At 35.0% G+C, this 18321-nt stretch overlaps 2 protein-coding genes across 2 annotated transcripts; both read right to left on the bottom strand.

The window, feature by feature from the left end:
• Positions 1–1834: 1834 nt before the first annotated feature.
• On the bottom strand, positions 1835–5226 carry LOC132064982 (probable 1-acyl-sn-glycerol-3-phosphate acyltransferase 5). The gene is made up of 4 exons (XM_059458173.1): positions 5034–5226; positions 3728–4427; positions 3427–3557; positions 1835–2294 (listed from the first exon to the last, which is right to left on the bottom strand). Exons 2-4 carry the CDS (start codon positions 4285–4287, stop codon positions 1885–1887), a joined length of 1101 nt encoding a protein of 366 aa, XP_059314156.1. The 5' UTR covers positions 4288–4427; positions 5034–5226; the 3' UTR covers positions 1835–1884.
• A 1099-nt stretch (positions 5227–6325) lies between these two features.
• LOC132064981 (tyrosine--tRNA ligase 1, cytoplasmic) lies at positions 6326–13763 on the bottom strand. The gene is made up of 12 exons (XM_059458172.1): positions 13651–13763; positions 13241–13340; positions 12589–12678; positions 12086–12233; positions 9458–9747; positions 9275–9371; positions 8707–8812; positions 8522–8604; positions 8190–8335; positions 7985–8090; positions 7386–7445; positions 6326–6591 (listed from the first exon to the last, which is right to left on the bottom strand). The coding sequence occupies exons 2-12, from the start codon at positions 13321–13323 to the stop codon at positions 6571–6573; spliced, it is 1230 nt and encodes a 409-aa protein (XP_059314155.1). The 5' UTR covers positions 13324–13340; positions 13651–13763; the 3' UTR covers positions 6326–6570.
• Between the last annotated feature and the right edge of the window lie 4558 nt (positions 13764–18321).

The following is an 18321-nucleotide window of genomic DNA, read 5'->3' as shown; positions in this document are numbered from 1 at the left end:
GTTCTTTTATTTGTTATTCATTTACATGAATAAATAAAAAATCACAAAGTACTCTCTGTTTGTTAGGTTTTTGGGTTTTCCCTTCCTATGTGGAATTGGATTAATAAAACCCAATCTAATTTGGACCAGGCCAATTTTGCCCAAAATTTTCTTTATATATAGGATCAATTTAGGTTTTATTTTCAGAACACAAGAGTGAATTCATAGAAGAGAAACACGTGAGAGAGAAAGCATTTTCGCCCGTAAAGTTTTCACATAAAGAATCCGCTTTAAATTGCGTTTTCCGAATCGTTAATCGTTGGATCGTGCTGAAATTTGAATTGGGGGTTCTCAACATCTGGTTCTTCGATTTCAACGGTGGAGATCGAATTTTGTGGTCTCAGAATCTCGAGTTTTCGAACGAATAGGCTCGTTTTTGGGGTGATTCTTCCTTTCTTCGCTAGTTTTTAGTGCTATCTTTTATGTATTGTTCTTCCGTGCTTGGCTTTGTTGTTGTAGCCATTTGGAGAACATTGTTGTAACTCTTGTTGATTATAGTGGAGCTTTTGTGGGCGATGTCCCGTGGATGTTTTCTCTTCACCTTGAAGGGGTTTTCCACGTAAATTTGGTGTCTCTTCCATTCGATTTATTTTTGCTTGCTTTATTATTTATTGTTGGTATAGCTGCGGCTTGAATTTCCATTTGTGCTTTAGTGTTTATTGTCTTCTTGGTTCAAATAGTGTGGGAAGTTTCGACTTCGTATTTCTTCATTTATTGTTACCTCGTGCGCAATTTGGTTATTGCTTGTTTCTTCCCAAACACTGTTAACTAATATTATACATGTTATCTTTTGATACATGCTGAGGCTGCTTTTGTAGTCTTTTCTGGATTTTGTTATGGCTTCATGGTTATAGCCTATAGGACAGTAGAAATTTGTACTTTTCCAGTGGCTATATTTACTTCCCTTCAATACTGGTGTCCAAGTCGTTCCTCAGGTAGAACAACAAAATCTAATCTTTCTCTGAAAATGGAGAACTATTCGATAGAAAACGCTTTACCCCCTTTAACTGGCTTACTGGGTGCATATCCAGTTTAGTTGGGCTCATGAATTTCGAATAGCAGATGGTTAAAACTCGAAATCTAAATTTTCTTTCCTTTCTGCTCTCTTATCTTTCTTGCATTTGGCTGAAAAAATAGACTTATTATTGACTTTTCCAGTCGTACGTTCAGACTATTTAAAACTCAACCGGTTAGGACCATTGTTAGATGGCATAGTGATGGTCCCAAACCCTTTGAAATTTTCTTAACCCTACTCCGAAATTAAAAGTTGCTAGAAACAACAGGTCCACAGCTGAAATAAAAATTCAAAGATAACGTGAAAAGATAAGTTACATGATCAAAGATTCGGTCAAGAAAAGGAAATAAGAAATTTACACGTTAGTTTTATAGCTTCTTGCTTTACAATATCAAACTTATGAAAATGATCTCTGCCTCTATGAACTTGCTCACCTTGCCATACCAAACTGATAAGTAAGAGGGATGTGTTAGGCTGGCAGTCAATATAAAGATAGTCGATTTATGATATATCCTCACAATACAAAATATAGAACATGATCCGTGAAGCTTCATACGGCCCAATCCCAGCTTCTTTTTTGGGATTGAGGTGTAGTTGTAAATAAGGAAAATTACTTATTATTCTTTTTGGAAATATCTACCAAATGTAAAATAATTCCTTTGTTAACCTCTGACCTGAACATTAAGACATAATCAGAATAGGGCCAGATCATACAATATAGAAAAGGAACTTCAAGGGATCACAACAGACAGTGAATTCAACACAATAGCACAGGGAAAATTGTACTAAATTAACGCTAGCTTATATAAAATCTTAAAAGGCGACTGCATTCATAAAGATACAATGGGCGAAGGCCGAATATTGAAGAATGTAGCTGTTGCCAAGAATGCACATACAGAGGAAACATATATCTTGAACCAAATGGACGAGAAAAGCGTTAGATATGTACAAAGTACAGTCAATGTTATCACAAAGATGAAGTTTGCTAGACACTTGGCCGTAGACAGCTCATTTTCTATTCCTTCGCGAGGGAAATGACCTTCTGAATGAAAATCGGACAACAATTTATCCTTGTCACTGAATGTATCCGTCAACCATGAAGCAGCCTGATATTCAGATTCTGGTATATCCGCAATAGCAATACAGCGGACGTGCATATGAACTTCAGCTGGATCAACCCCAAAAGCATTGTCCAAAAAAGAAGGGCAATTATGCTTGTAGCCAATTGTGATGTCATAAACTGAAAAAGCACGAAATGGACAGTCAAAAGAAGTTTAATTGGAAAATTGGGACAACTGCTTGCCATTAGTCTATCCTCATTAGGGACTACCAAACAGATGAAAGTATACTTTTGAAAGAAGTATATGAAGAAACTCTACTTCGTTTGAAATATGATGATGAAAATAAAACCATTAGGGCATGACCACAAAGGATATAGCATGTTCTCTGAAGTTCTCGTTCTAATGTATCTGCAACTAAAAAAAGCAACGTATATTGGTTTAAAAAGAAACAATAAGATAGGCATTTTGTGTTGACGGTTCTTTACTATCTCTCAAGTGGAGTGTGACTAGCTATATCTATAAGAAAAAGAACTGTTCATCTTTGATGTTTCTATTTATGAAAAGGTACGATTTTAGTACAATAAAAAGGTACGAAGAAGGTACTGAAAAGATTACATAAAAAATGAGGGCATCCTTCTATAGATTGAAGGAATGCAGAAGGTCTAGCAAAGAGTCAATATCAGATACAATACTCTTCCTCCGCGTAAATAGAGAGTATGACAAGGGGTGTTCCGAGAAGACAATAATGCCACAAACATGGAGAGGAAAAGAAAACAGCAAAGACAATAGATCTATCCACATCAGACATCCTTGTCCACCGTGGTCAGCTTTGACATGGCATGCTTCTAATATATCAACTGCATCTTATCCACTGTCCGCCTATGAATCTAAGAATATCCCTGAATCAAGATGAGCAAATTCTAACTTCACAGGGGAAAAGCATGACTCTAACATCACTAAATACCTGTACAAGATGCAATGTGGCTTGCTAACAGAATATTAGATGTCCAGGAAATGGTAACAATCAAGTTTCAACAAAATGCAACAAAACACAGCCATATCTGAAGGCAATTAGTTACTGTACTGCCATCAAAAATAAATTTCTAGTTCAAAAGCAGACTCCACCTAATGAATTTGCTAAGCACTCCTCATTGTTTACGCAGGACCAACAAGGAAGTTTCATGATCAGAGTAAATATAGAACTTGGGCCACCAAAGTAATGCAATTTAGCATCACAAACTAATAAACAGGAATAATATGACAAACATCGGTCAAATAATTAAATAAGGAAGAAGGTAAAAGAAGGGCTACCTGCATCCAAGGAACCTCTCAGTTCCTCCAAACAGGCATAAAAACCCTTCGTCTTGGGAAGAAGTACGTTCTTCAGAATAGGCAACCCATTTTCAGAAGCATATCTTTGACTACGAATGCACTTCTGTTCTCTGTAAAGCAAGGAAGCAAGTAAGTTCAATTAGCAGTAGTACTGGCGAGAAAAATACACTAATTATTCAGGCCACACAGACACACTCCCACAACTAATTATTCAAGCCACACAGACACACTCCCACATACATATACATAAATCCGAAAGTCAGAGTTAAAGGGAACATACGTGAAATCAGTGCCTTCTGGAAAAACAACAAGCCATAGGGGATCTTGAGGATCTTTATATGTGCAAAGCATCTGACGAAGCTTCAATGCATCCGCCTCCCATTTTCTCTCAACAGGTATGAACTCCATAACATGAAAAACCCAACCAAACACAGGCAATTTCATCAAACTGCTCTTAAGTATATACCTAAGCGAACCCACACATCCTTTGCGCAAAGCAAGATCCCACAAGTACATCCAATCAACCTCAGTTCGATGGTTTGCAATAACCAAGACTCGCTTCGCAGATGGAACAGAATCTCCAGAGATTACCACTTTGGTTTTGTTAATTTTTTCAAACCAAAAGGGCCACAAAGCTAACCAACATCCAAAACAGAAGGATACTCCCACTCTGCTATAATGGACACTGATAGTTCGCAAGGGAATAGCAGCCCAAAAACCAAAATAAATTAACACCATAAATGCAGAGAGTACTAACACAATTAGACAGAAAATACCCCTCATCATCCTCAACGGGGTAAGGTTACGGTGCCTTGGTTGCTTTCCAGAATCATCAGCCATTGGAAAGATTACAAGTACCAACAAGATCAACTAATCCGTCTCATAAACCCATCATACACTAGGCATCAAAATGTCAATCAACCCAAGTGGGATTCGGTACATGTGCCAAACAAAGCCCACCCTACCCCTGGTCCCCTACCCTGTAAAACATGAACAAAATGTTATTTCTGTTAGCTAAAACGAAAGGAAACAGCTCTAGACTAGTTATAAAACTCATCAGAAATTAAGGATCCGTTTGGCTATGAGAATTATTCACTTTATTTCAAAATCAGTATTTAGTTATAAAATTTCCAAATCCAAATTTGGAAAAGTGCTCCAAAGACCAAACCTGTGCTCTATTCTCTCCTTTGCAAAGAGTACAACAAAACACGACTCTATCTTAAACTCCAACTTCATAAATTCTAAATAAAGTCAAAAATATTTGGAATCTATGGCCAAACGCCTACCTAAGCAGAAAGTTAATGTGGCTATAAAATGTATGGCCAAACGCCTACTTCAGTAGAAAGTTAATGTGGCTATAACTGTAACTCCTCTCTTTCAAAAAACACAGAGACTTAATTTTAGAAACAAGCAGCTAGCTCTCTTCCTAATGTAAATACCAAATTCAGCAACTTAAAACTTAAGGGTAAAATATTCACTAAACAGTCAACATAACTATAAGAAGAAAGAAAACAACAAAAGCAATTGGGCTAAAACACAAATTATTGAACTGAATTGAAAGTCAGAAATGTCAATCGAGAGAATACCTCAAGTAGCTGAAAATTTTGTTGAGTTGAAGGATCCAATGTGGCTCCACTTTCAGCTGAGACTTTGCTGTGTGAGCACACTGTATATGCAAATTGGGCTTGTCCCGGGTCGGGCCGTATCTGGGGATGATGTTGGCAGGTGTTTCTAATAATTGCTCTTGTTATAGTCCTTGAGTGGTTGGTTTATCTATGATGGCTGCTTTTTCCTTTCAACCACATTCTCACTGCTCTATTTTATTATTTTCGTGTCAATTTATTTGTCTGATTTTAACTTAACATGAAATTTAAAAAAAAAAATACTAAAAATATGTAGAATGTATCAAAATATTTTTTTAATCTTGTGTTTATTACACCGCAATAAAAATTTGAAAATAAAAATGTAAAAATTGTAAAAATGGACAAACAAATTATAACGATGGTGTTCAGATTTACTACACGCATTTGAATTATTTTATCACATTTGAATTATTTTATCGTAGTAAAAAATATTAATACATGCTAATGACTTCATTGTTCATAAGACTAAATAGATAGGTGTATAAAAAATCTAATTACCCTCATATACTTGATTATTTGATAGCATTTGCACTCTTGAACTGCCTCGACCGAAAGGAGGTGTGATTCACGTAATGGCACGTGAATAATTTTTGTCCAGATATCATTTTATCAAAAGTAATGTTTTACCTTTTTAAATTCATTAGGTTTTTGGATGATCTTTTCCGGACTTAATTTATTAAAATAATTGGCTTAAACTCTTATTTGGGCCAATTTTTCTATTTGGCTCATAATGAAATTTCAGCCAGGTTTTTACCCACTGATTTGACCTAGAAAAGAAAGAGATACTTTGTTAAAATAAATTGTCATCGCATCTTAACTATAGAATAAAAGAAATACACTATTCAAATTCCATTATTTTGACTCCAAAAAATTTCTGAGCAAAAGTAATGGAGCTCTAGCCAATTCTTTTTTCACCAATTCTGCCCGGAAAAGAAACGTATTTGGAACATATAGTTATTACAGTTAAGAAGAATAAAACAAAGTTGAAGTAAAATACGCATGACATATTAAGATGTAAGAAGAAATATACAGGGGGAACAAGTATAGCATCATATTTGATAATGTGGCTATCAAATGGATGAAAATAATCACTTAGAAGCTGATTTTTAAATTTTTCTTCACTCCCACGCCTAAAAGAGTGCACCTATGCCTCTTCCCATGTCGGCATATTCTATATTATAATGTGGTTATCAAAGTGCCAAGTTCTGAGTTGTAATCAGACAAAATAATTCATGTGCATAAAAAAAAGGTTATTAAATATAGAGAAGTCCCAATAAAATTGCTATCTGTAAACATCCATGTAGCTAACAAATGTTTCAGAGGCATTTCCCCAGTGAAATCACAGTTAACAAAATTTAAACTTATGATTCGAAATCAAAAATGGTGGGTTTTCTATGATGTTTTCTTGGGAAACCAAGTAGCGGAACTCCCAGACAGCCATTACCATCTCTCAATCCACTTCACTTCATTCAGCTAGAGCTCACCTAGTTACCTTGAAACTCTGCACAAAAGATGACAACAAAACTTAGATAAGAATGTTGCCATAAAACTAGTTTTGAACACTTATCCCCTTGAATATGGTCGAGACACGAGCCACAAAAATGAGATGCTATTGTTTCTGAATGTCCAATTTTCAAAAAATCTTTTAAGCTTGCTAACAGAATATCTACACTAGACTAAGGAAAACAATCACGTGGAGAAGGAAAGGGTGAATAAGATACAGGGACCACAACAAGTAGGCGGTGGTGAAAACAAACATGAGCTTAGAAAAAGTAAAGAGAGATGATGGTGCTTCTTGTTTGAGGATGGGAAAACAGAGATATAAGAAACAAGAGCAACATAATTTCAGCTCTGGCTTAACTTTATCAACAAATATAACAAACATTTCTGGCTTAGTTCAGGTTAAGGTGGGTTTACAAAAGAATGATACAAGCGGATCATTGTAACCCACCCCACAACTTCAAGATGGTCCAAGTAGAATTACTTTTCTCAAAACTCATGAAGAACTTCAATGACCTATTCTATTCTTCAATCATAATTACTTTTTCAATAATCTTCCTTTTGATAAATGAAGCCACTTAAACAAACTAACATTAGTTGCCACTTCCTAGACAAGGTAGAATTAGGAAATATGTTCCACTTCACGGTTTTTTGAAAAGTAAATAATGGTGTGCCCTGAACAGTTTTTTGAAAAGTAAATAATGGTGTGCCCTGACCCTAAGTGGCAAAGTGTACTTAACACTGACAAGACATCTTATCCAACGTAGAACATTTAGGCAATTCAGGAACACATACCTTCACCCTTTTCACAAGGTCTTTGGCTTTCTGATCATTCTTAAAATGATCACGCACCGGCTGCATATCACATTGAAAACTAAGTCAGGCGGACAACGAAAGGAAGGTGGAATCACAAATATATTGAACTATAAAAGAATAAAAATTTTGTGGTGTCCCGATCTTCAGAGACAGTAGTCTATTCAACATTAACTATACAATCTCAGGCTCATCAGATACCAGGCACCAAGTGTGCAATATCTTAAAATTTAGTATTAGTTGATATTAAGTTGCTGATATGATTGATTATTGATTTTTTTTAATCAAGTAATACGATTTTGTAACTTGAAATTGAAAATATAACATGAGGATATGCAACAAACAAAGAAGTTATTCTAGGGTGTTCGGGCTATATTAATTGTATATATCAAACTCAAAGAACTATGAGGTAACAACACCAACAATCAAGAGATCACTTTTCACCTCAGTGCTACTAAAGTAAAAGTAGAATATCAACAGAGTCAATGCAAAACAAACAGGGCAAATTTGCAAATGTGTCGATTTGTAGTTAATACAAGGACTACCCAGGAGATTGGCATTATGAATTGTATCAAATGTACCTGTAATATCTTATTGATTGCTTTTGCTAATGCAGGTTTCAGGTCTGCAGGATGCAAGCTCCCACTTTCATAGTCAGCAGCTAATTCTTCAAAAGTCTTGTAGGTCCTAGTGTGGGAAAAATAAAACGAAAGATGAGCTAAAATGATTGTACTGTTGTTAGCAAATCAGCTGGATGGATATGAGCAAATGCATGAAATGACTCACCTGTCACCGCCATTATCAGCACTTCGCTCAATTTTGAACTCGTTAAACCAAGGGAGGACGATATACTTGATGTACTCCAGACATGGATTATTTTCTACAACCTTTGGTGGACAAAAAGCCTTCTTTATCTTGAGATTTACCTCTGCCTTTGGTGTTCATACATAGCACAGGAAAAAAAACTGTCATTACACAAGAACCTCGGAGGCAACAAAACCAACTGTTAGAAAAATCTATTACTAACACTGACACTCAACCTAAAAACAATTCTAGCACTGTGTTACAGGTGACTAATATATATAGCTAGATAGCCTAGAGGTAAAATTTGAAGATACCTCTTCATCCTCCATGTAAATGGAAGAAGAAGGGTCACTCTTGGACATCTTCTCTTGACCTTCCTGCAAACCAGGAAGCATATCTGCACGCCAAGATCATAAGGAAACAAACATATCAAACAGAAGAGTTAAGTCAAGTAAAAATAGAGTTTGAATTATATAGAATAAAGAAAAGACTATCGTACGGTGAGACAATATGATAGGCTTGTTTTTCCTCTTGATGTCATCACAGTACTCTCTAGCAAGTACATTAACCTTGCGCTGGTCCATGCCTAGTTGACAGATGTCAGCCTATAAACAACAAAATTCCTTATCATAATTTAAACAAATAATTACAATTGTGGCATACACATAGAAGATTGAACAAAAGCACACATAATCGTACAGGCAACAAATGAAACAAGAAGTACGCAGCTCTCATATTTAAGAATATCAAGAAGCATATGCTACTGAAACTAGAAACTCAAAGCAAGCCAGCTATATGCATAGAAACAACTGGCAACGCGTTTTTTACTCATTGGTAACCTAGACAAGCAAGAAACATAATGACATTGCAGAATTGACCAAGACAAGCAAGGAGTAGATTATTAAGTGACAATAGAGGGGTAACTTGCATGCCTAAAAAAAGAACAACAGTGAAGGTGCTTCCATTCTTTCTACTCTAGTCTCACAAAAATGCTTATATTTGACTTATCCAGCTAACTGAACAAGAAAGAAAATATTTCCAAACAGTTAGTTATAAAAGCAGATTACCTTAAGGAAGAATATGTCAGCACATTGCATGCACGGGTAAAAAATCTGGGCAGCGGTTAACTCATCTTGCGTAGACCGACCCATAATTTGGCAGCATCTTATAATGAAGAAAAAGCATGTAAGCAATAACTGACTGCTCCTTTTCAGGAGAAAAAAGAGAGGTTTAAATGCTTTAGCCTATACCTTAAAATCCTCGGAAGCTTGTTCCTTCGAGCTATGTCCATTACAAGAGGCCAGTACTCATGAGCTCTGGAGTTAATCTCTTTTGAAGACCACAAAAATTCTACTTGATCCCCTTCAAGATTCATTCCCACAGCCTTCCATATCTCAATAAAATATTGACCAACAACCTCAATTTTCTTCAAATCACCTCCCATCTTGTTATTTAGCTGGGCAAACCAATCTGCAATCCAGATCTTCACCTTGCAGCCAGCCGAAGTCAGTTTATTGACATTTAGTGCCTTCAAAACTCCCTGTTTAGCAAAGAAATTGTAAAAGAGAAAAAAAACAATCATGAGATGCTAAAAAGAATACAAAACTGCGCAGGAGCCCCTCCACTAAGTTCAATAACTGACCTGTACAAATGTAACAGGAAGAAAGAACGGCATAACTATAGATTTTCCTGATGATTTATTCAACAATGTATCATCTAGCAGTGATCTAATTTGACATCCATTTTCAGGAAGTCCAATAATTAGTTGGTTGCCCATTAACATCTCGAGATTTCACATGACCTTATCACTTGGTTTTCGACTTTACGGGAGTATCTTAGCTGATGAATTAGTACTTGTTCTTGTTGTTTCTTTAGTACCTTTAGTAGTTCCTGTACCTGTCATGCTTCTTCGATTATTTACAAGTGGTGTTCAAACTCTAGTTTTGCAAGGTGAAGGTAAAAGTAAGTTCTGGTGAAACATAAAAAGCAAATAACTTTTAGGGGTTAAAAAGAAAGAAAAAGAAAGAAGAACAGGAATGTAAGCTTTGGAAAGGTGGCTCCTGATAGGCCCCATCATGCGAAGGTATCATGTTTCAGTCATCATTTTTTCTTATGCATGCAGGCCATGCCAAACAAAAATCTCTGCCAAGATAGTTAACAAATAATTTTGATCCTCCAGTTATCCTTACTGGCAGTATGGTGGTTATGGTAATGGCATCATAACATTTCAAGAATAAACCTTTCAATATGTTGTACCTTCCCTTCCCTCAAGCCCCCAAATTTCCTCGTTGTTCACAGATCCCAGAACTGCCAGACTTTTCTGTCCAGTAAAGTTGAGATTTTTTTCTTTTGACAACGGGATAAAATCTTACATTAAAGCCAGTAAAGTTTATAATTTCTTTTATAATGGTATAAAGTCTTACATTAATGCCAGTTAAGTCTATAGTTTAAAGCTACTACATTCGTCTGTTCTTTTTTCCCCTTCTTAGTTCTCATAAGGGTTGTTCATGGGTCGGTTTGGGTCAAAACCAAAACCAAACCAATCAAGTTGGTTTTTAAAATTATTAAAACCAAACCAAACCAAACCAAATATAATACATATCCATCGATTTGGTTGTAGTCGGTTTGGGACGGTTTTCCGGTTTATAAAAAAACTAACGATATTTCTCTCTTTCATGTTTTTTTCCCCTACAATTAGGAGAGAATTTTCTATTCTTTTCCAACTTATAATTCGTTATTACCCTTTTATTGTGGTAGCTATAGTTTTCTTGGAATATGGAGAAAATGTCTTAGAATTTTTAAGTTTCAATTAAGTGAATAAAGTTTAAAAGAAATACAAAAAATAAATCTAGGTAAATCTCACAGTTGTTTCTTTGAATTAATAAGTTTGAATTCATGGATTTCTTTTTAAAGATGGGCTTAAGGTATAAAGTTCATTAGCCTATTAGAGACAAACAAAATTGCTTAAAAGGTATACAAATTATTTAAAAGTATTTATAAAAATTAATATTTTATATATATATATATATATAAAAATTATGTATAAAATTTGTCAGTTCGGTTAGGTTTTTTCTTCGGTGTGCTTTTAGTAAAACCAAAACCAAACCATATATTATCGGTTTTTAAAAATTTCAAACCAAACCAAACCCAACCCAAGTAAATTTCGGTTTATTTAATAAGTTTGGTTCGATTTCGGTTTGGATCGGTTTTTAACATACCGTGAACACCCCTAGTTCTCATAAACCTACCCCGAGTAGTAATTGATATATACATCCTTAGAAGTTGTCTAAGTTACATGATCAACCTTGCACGAATTTGCTACAGAAGTTCTTTTCCTTGGAGCCTGGAAACACTTAAACTTAAACTGAAGCATGAACCAATTAAGCATCAAATGAGACTTATAGACAAGTAATTTGTATTTGCAACTCGGTGTATCCTTTTACCAAAAAAGGTACTCAAACACTAATTAATTTCATTAACATGATGTATAGGCTTATCGACCTAAGTAATTGATCATGAATTGATTTTATTTTGTGATATACAAACAGGTTATATGAAATAGTTGAGGCTGTTTCGTCAAACTTCACCCCTTTGAACAAAGGCAGCCCATTCCCTCCCCAAATCTGACAACCACTTGAAGTCGACACATGAGTTTCTTTCTTTTTGCTTTTTATTTTACTTTATTAACTAGTGAAAAGACCCTGCATCTGAAGGAAGTAGATTGCTGATCAGGAGATAATGGAAAAGCAATCATGTTCAAGTAAAACTCTGAAACAAAATAAGCCACAAATTCTGCAAACCAGACACGTAGCAAGTGGAAAAATTTTATCATCTTCATTGCTGTAGTTAAAATGTGGGTGGAATTCAGGTTTACATACCTGAGCAATGTGCATTCGACCAGAAGGCTCAAAACCATCATAGCAAACGGGAAATGGCTTCTTTTCCAAAAGATTCATCAATTCATCCTCCTGTATGCATTCCTCCCCAATACTCCTAACAATCTTGAACTTCTCCTCCAAAGTCATCCTAAAACATCAGGATATGCAACAAATTCAATCTCACATATGAACAAGATTAAAAAACTAAAGTAATATGCTTTCATAGACGAATTAAAAAAAAAAACCCATTTCACACACTATCGCACTAGATCAATCAACTAATCCTCTATTCCGAACTAAGTGGAAAATCTATATGGATCTTCTATGTCTGATTTGTGCTATCCAGTGCCGTTTCATTCCAATACTCAATAATTTGTAGGGGTTCTCCAAGATTATTACAGGTATTTAACATATTTCACATGCTCGTGGGAAATTAAACATAAAAAGAAGTATTTCAAATAGAAACTACATGATCGCGAGATCATATTGAGACAGATACTTACTGGGAAGCTAAAACGGAAGAAGGCTCGGATGAGGAAGCTTTCAATGAGAGTGCTTCAATAGCTTCGGAAGCCTCTAGATTATCCATCTCCCTGCGTCCACATAGAATTATATAGTATTAACTGATTTTCCTGGTAAGTTTTTAAATCTTGTTTGAGTTCCTTCAATGAATTTAAGATATTTTGGCAACATTTTAACTAGCTTATCGCCTAAAGCTTCTATTTAGATCCATCCCATAGTCAAAATAATAATTCTAATTGATTTTAATGAAGCATATCACCACGGCTGGGGACTGCCAAAACATACATTGTTTATAGCAGCGAATGACAGCTTAATATGGTCAAGCGGTGTCATATGCATTCGTAAGATGTGGGTTCGATTCTCCTAGCACAAGAATTCTTAATATTTGTATTGTCAGTACTTTTCTTTCTTCAAATCTTTTATCATAGCTTTTACTCTTGCATTCTTTCAAATCTTGAGCCGAGGGTCTATCAGAAACAGCCTCTCTACCCCTAAAAAGTAGGGGTAAGGTCTGCGCACATCTAACCTCCCCAGACCCCACTTGTGGAAATATATTGGGTATGTTGCACAGTTTTCTTTTGATGAAGCAATGCAACCACAATCATTATCAAGTAGATAAAGAGAGATACTTACTGGGGTGTGGAAATAGATTGGTCAGATGAGGAAGCTGCTGGTTTGAGCGCATCAACGGCTTTTGAAGCCTCTTTGTTATCCATCTTTCAAAGCTTTTTTTCTGCAGAGAGACAAAATTAGGGTTTAGGAGAGGGTTAAAGAAGAAGACGATGATCGTACCACCTTTAAAGTATACAACAAATAGCATTATGCCACGTGCATGTGCAGCCAAGAATGCGGATCCGGGTAAATTTTAAATTGATTCAAATACAAATAGTCATAAGTAATGTTTTAATTCACGTTCAGTTTAAACTGACAACTTTCAATAAATATAAGTTAAGTGGTGAATTAGCAAGCTTGGTCTGAAATATTTAACAAACAGATAAAAGAAGAAAGATGCACATGATAATGTAGAAGAAAGAGAACCAAACCTCAGAAACGTAAGAAGAGGAGAAGAGAAACGATATGACAAAGTAAATTAGGGCTTTTGTGTGAAGACTAGTTTTGGAGATAATACACCAGTGGACATACGGGTCGGGTGGGTAACGAGGACTGGATCCGAGTGGTGTGAATTTTCTGGTAAACGTTTTACATAGTTGCAGTTCGCTCGTGGGAACAGAGTAGACTCTCGTAAATAGTCCATTATTTTGAGAAATCTCTCTTGAGTTAAAAGTTGAATAATATATCGATATCTCTCTATGTACTTATTTTTTTTATTTACTTTATAGTCTTTATTTTATAACGCGTTATTAATATGAGACTTTGCTTTGAACACTTATTTTGGAAAGATTAAAGTATTACAAAACCACGGTACTAGAAACTAATGACCAAGGGCTCCAGAAGAGCTAATTATTTATCTATAAGTATCATGACACCAACAGTGTCCAAATAATATCTGATTATGATAAATAAATTAAAGTATATCGAAGAGGTTATATATGATAGCACCACTCGTCCTAGATCATAATCGTTACGCTCGGAACATAGATCATAGTAAACCTGAAGTTTACTAGCAATTAAATTGGTTATCATAGTGAGACTACAAATGATTGGAATATTGAATATCTTCAAGTTACTACTACATGATACAATAACGAATATGCGGAAATAAGAAAATAACAAGGAAAGTAAAGATAGATAGATTGACCCAAAAAAAGACCTAATTTGGCAACCAAAACTCTAGATTAGTTAAGACCTCCAAATTGAATACAAGTAAGCACCTAATCTCTTAGGATGACATGAATTGTATTCCCAAGCAATCAATCCTCTCAACAAGACAAGATTCAACCAGAGCCTTCCATAAACCTCTCATAAGTTTCTCTCTCTAGAGATAACAACAATATTCATAATTCATCAAAAAAGCTCCCTAATGAAATGAACTAAAGTAGTATATATACGAAGTAAAGAAGACTAATATGACTATTACAATCATACCCTTAATGAAACAATGGTCTTGTTCGGTAGTCTTCTCAGGGGATGAAAGTCTTGAATATATGGAATAGTCCCTTTTGGCATAAATAGCCTCTTTTCACAAATAGCCTCCCAAGCTATCTTTTATATCTTGAATGTGATGGTCTTGAAGCCTTCCATCTAAGCTATCTCTCATATCTTGAAGGCCGTCCTATGTTGACCTCCCATGATCTTCAAAGACTCCACCTTCATGAAGCTTGATGGAGTTGGGCTTGTATCACTTCGGGTAAGAAATACGCATATGAAACGTTACTGGGGGCATGATGGGATAACATGTCACAATAAACCAAGTTCATGACATAAAATCTCATGCAATAGTAAACCAGAAGTTTACTAAAATAAATAGCACATGTCATTATAAACTTGAAGTTTACTAATACAGATAATTGTATCAGTTGATATGACCTTCTTGGTTGTCCTGATTTAAATTTGATGTGCTAATTGAGTATTCAAAAGAATTAGTTTGCGTTGCTTGCTCTCATGATAAGTTGATTACACCAGCTAATGTTGGGATTGAATCCCCTAAATTCTGGAAAAAATATAAAAGGTGAATGTGGGCCCATTCACCTGCAATGTGATGTCTTGAAAGATGCATCTATGAGATGGTCACATATACATTTATTGTCAACTGGAAGTTTGATATTTACGAAGTTGCTAGCTCAAAATAACTGAGATGGAAACATAATTTCCAAAATATGTAATCAAGACAATTCATCTTGATAATGTTGGTTTATATCTAAGCTGGTTTGGTATTGGATGCCTCGATAATATAACTAAACCATTGCTTGTGAGATCAGAGCTTCACATGTTGGTCAGAGATATGATATATTGCATACTTGCTTCAGACCAATAAATTATGATAAATTCTCCCCTCATAATTGGTTCAGGGTCAGGAACTAGATATTTCGATCTTATAGTTTTTGATGTGCGGTATATGATTAATGGATATATCGTGGTGCGCACATATGGATTTCCCAAATAAAATGGGGATATGTATTAGTTTTTCTAACGTAAGGGGAGAGAATATGCAGCTAAGAAATATGTTTTGAATTATCATCAGTATGATCCTCAATAATTCAAGTCAAATGCTGCAAGCATTTGCTGACCCAACTATTTCATATTTCTATTTGCAAAATGCTTCTAATATCACGAAGGACGAGAGTCTGACATGCGAAGCATGTTAAACCAATCGGTTCCAAATATAATAATCCTTGAAAAAGGGAGGAGCAAATGATCAAAATGATCATAGTAAGGAGGCAATGTGCTCCTGAAGAGCCTACGACATATACTTCATAAAACCTTATGGGAGGTTCAGGTACCTAAATATGATAAAGTGATGAGATCTCAATAAGTTCGTCGAATTGCGAATATATAAAAAATGATATCTCGTTGGTGATATCTTTGATACAATATGGCACGCAATATTTTATACGATTTTGAGGGTTGGAGTTCTCCGCCCCTTAAAGCATCTTTGACGTAGAAATAATTACCAAGTGACATGATACATCTTGGTAAGCGTAAACTTTATGGGACCTGCAGTCCAAACATTACAAGTTCTTGGGGAACTTTTTCATAATACTTATATGGGTTAAATCAGGTAAGGTGAATATGATTTAATCACCTTAGTGAATATTCATTGACGAAGCGAAAAAAAATGATCTTGTTTACCCCTGTCTCTTTATGATAATTAGAGCCTTTCATATTATTATGCAAGTTGATGACTTGAACATTATTGGAGCTCTTGAAGAGGTTCCAAAAGTAGTAGTTTATATGCTAAAAGAGGTTAAAATGAGAATATTGAATTGGTCCTGAAGTACAATTGTGCAATTGATGCATTTATATATCTTGCTATAAATACGAGCATGATATAGTTTTACTCCTACATGGAGACATTGAAATAGATCAATTGCATATTGCAGATGAAAGCCCTGACATGAATGTGTTTATCCTAACAAATATTGTCAAGTGTTTTGGATATACAGGGCATTCATATGATCGATATAAGAGTTTGATAGAGATATGCTATCTATTTCCATGAAGGATTACTGTCATATCATGTTATTTTACTGACAGTCAAATCATAGATAACATCAGTTTATAAAGCAAGTTAAGAATGTACTTGGCGTGACTGCAACAATATTATATGGCGATGATGTAACTCTATCTAAGGAATGAAGATGCAGATCATCAACCAGTTCGTCAAATGATCATTTGACAGATATGATCACAAATGCTCTGCCAACCTCAAGATATGATAAGTTGGTATACAAGATCGGAGTACATCATTTTCAAGAATTATGTGATGCTTTAATCGGGGAGTAAATACGCACTGTACTATTTTTCCCTTTGCCAAGGTTTTGTCCCATTTGAATTTTCCTGGTAAGATTTTTAATGAGGCAGCTAGCAATACGTATTACTAGATATGGGTACTCTTTTTTCCTTCACTAGGACTTGTTTTAGTAAGGTTATAACGAGCCATGTGATCTATTAATGGATATCTAAAGAAGATTGAATTTACCGAGGGTATGATCATAAATAGGAAGTTATGGAAAACACAAATTAGGGTAGAAGGCTAGTCGGTAGTTGAGCGTTGTCACGCTTATCCTTCCATACTAGTAGCCGTAGTATTACTGTTGTAGTTTCTTGTCCTTCGATTTATGTTATTTTTTGTACTTCGATTATCGTATGATTTTGTGATAGTTATTGTTTTTTTTTTTCCACGCTGCTTTGTATATAGTATTTTGCCATGACTTTTGTACTTCCATTATTACTTTTTTCTGGACTGTTTTGATTTGCTTTCCCTTGAGCCGAGGATCTATCGAAACAACCTCTCTACCTCCCAAGTCTCAAGGTAAGGTTTAAAGGCTGCAGACACTCTCTACCTTGCCACACCCACTTGTGAGATTACATTAGGTATGATGATGATAATTAAAAATGATTTCTATACCATTAGTAAAATTTAACAATTTATTAAAGATCACTCACCCTTTGCAATGGTTTGGTTGCTAAACAGTTTATTACCGTAATTTTTTTATTTATGGATAAAAGTGATAAAAAGATAGCACATACTTTTTGTATCATATTGATTTTGATGCAGACATGTTCGTATGCTTTCAAATATTTCAACTATCTCTATGAAAAATAGGGAAAATGTGGAAATATATCTCTCAACTTTGCGATTTAGAGCAGATACACCCCTCATTAAAAAAGTGATATATTTATACCCCTGCCGTTATACAAATAGTGCAAATATATCTTTTTTGCTGATTATTTTTTTCTTTTTAAAAATCATCTAGCTTATGTTTTAATTTTAAAAGTGTCATGTGGCTTAAAAAGTAGTGTGCCCATTTTTTTCGAGTAGATGTATTTTTTAAAGACATGTGGTAGTTTTCTTATCTTGTGGGTTGGGTCTGGTTCTTTTAAAAAAATGGATAAATTTATTTTTATAAAAGTCACATAGATATTTTTCTAAACGAACCAGACTCCGCCCACTAGGAAAAAAATTATCACGCGGCTATAAAAAAATAAGCCTACTAAAAAATGGGTAGACTCATTTTTTAAAGCCACATGATATTTTTTTTTGAAATTAAAAAATAAGCTAATTAATTTTTAAAAAATTCTGCCAGCAAAAA

The sequence above is a fragment of the Lycium ferocissimum genome, chromosome 7 (genome assembly GCF_029784015.1).
Source record: "Lycium ferocissimum isolate CSIRO_LF1 chromosome 7, AGI_CSIRO_Lferr_CH_V1, whole genome shotgun sequence".
In the NCBI taxonomy this organism is placed as follows: domain Eukaryota; kingdom Viridiplantae; phylum Streptophyta; class Magnoliopsida; order Solanales; family Solanaceae; genus Lycium; species Lycium ferocissimum.
Note: the sequence above shows the minus strand (reverse complement) of the source record. Positions and strands in the feature narration are given on the sequence as shown.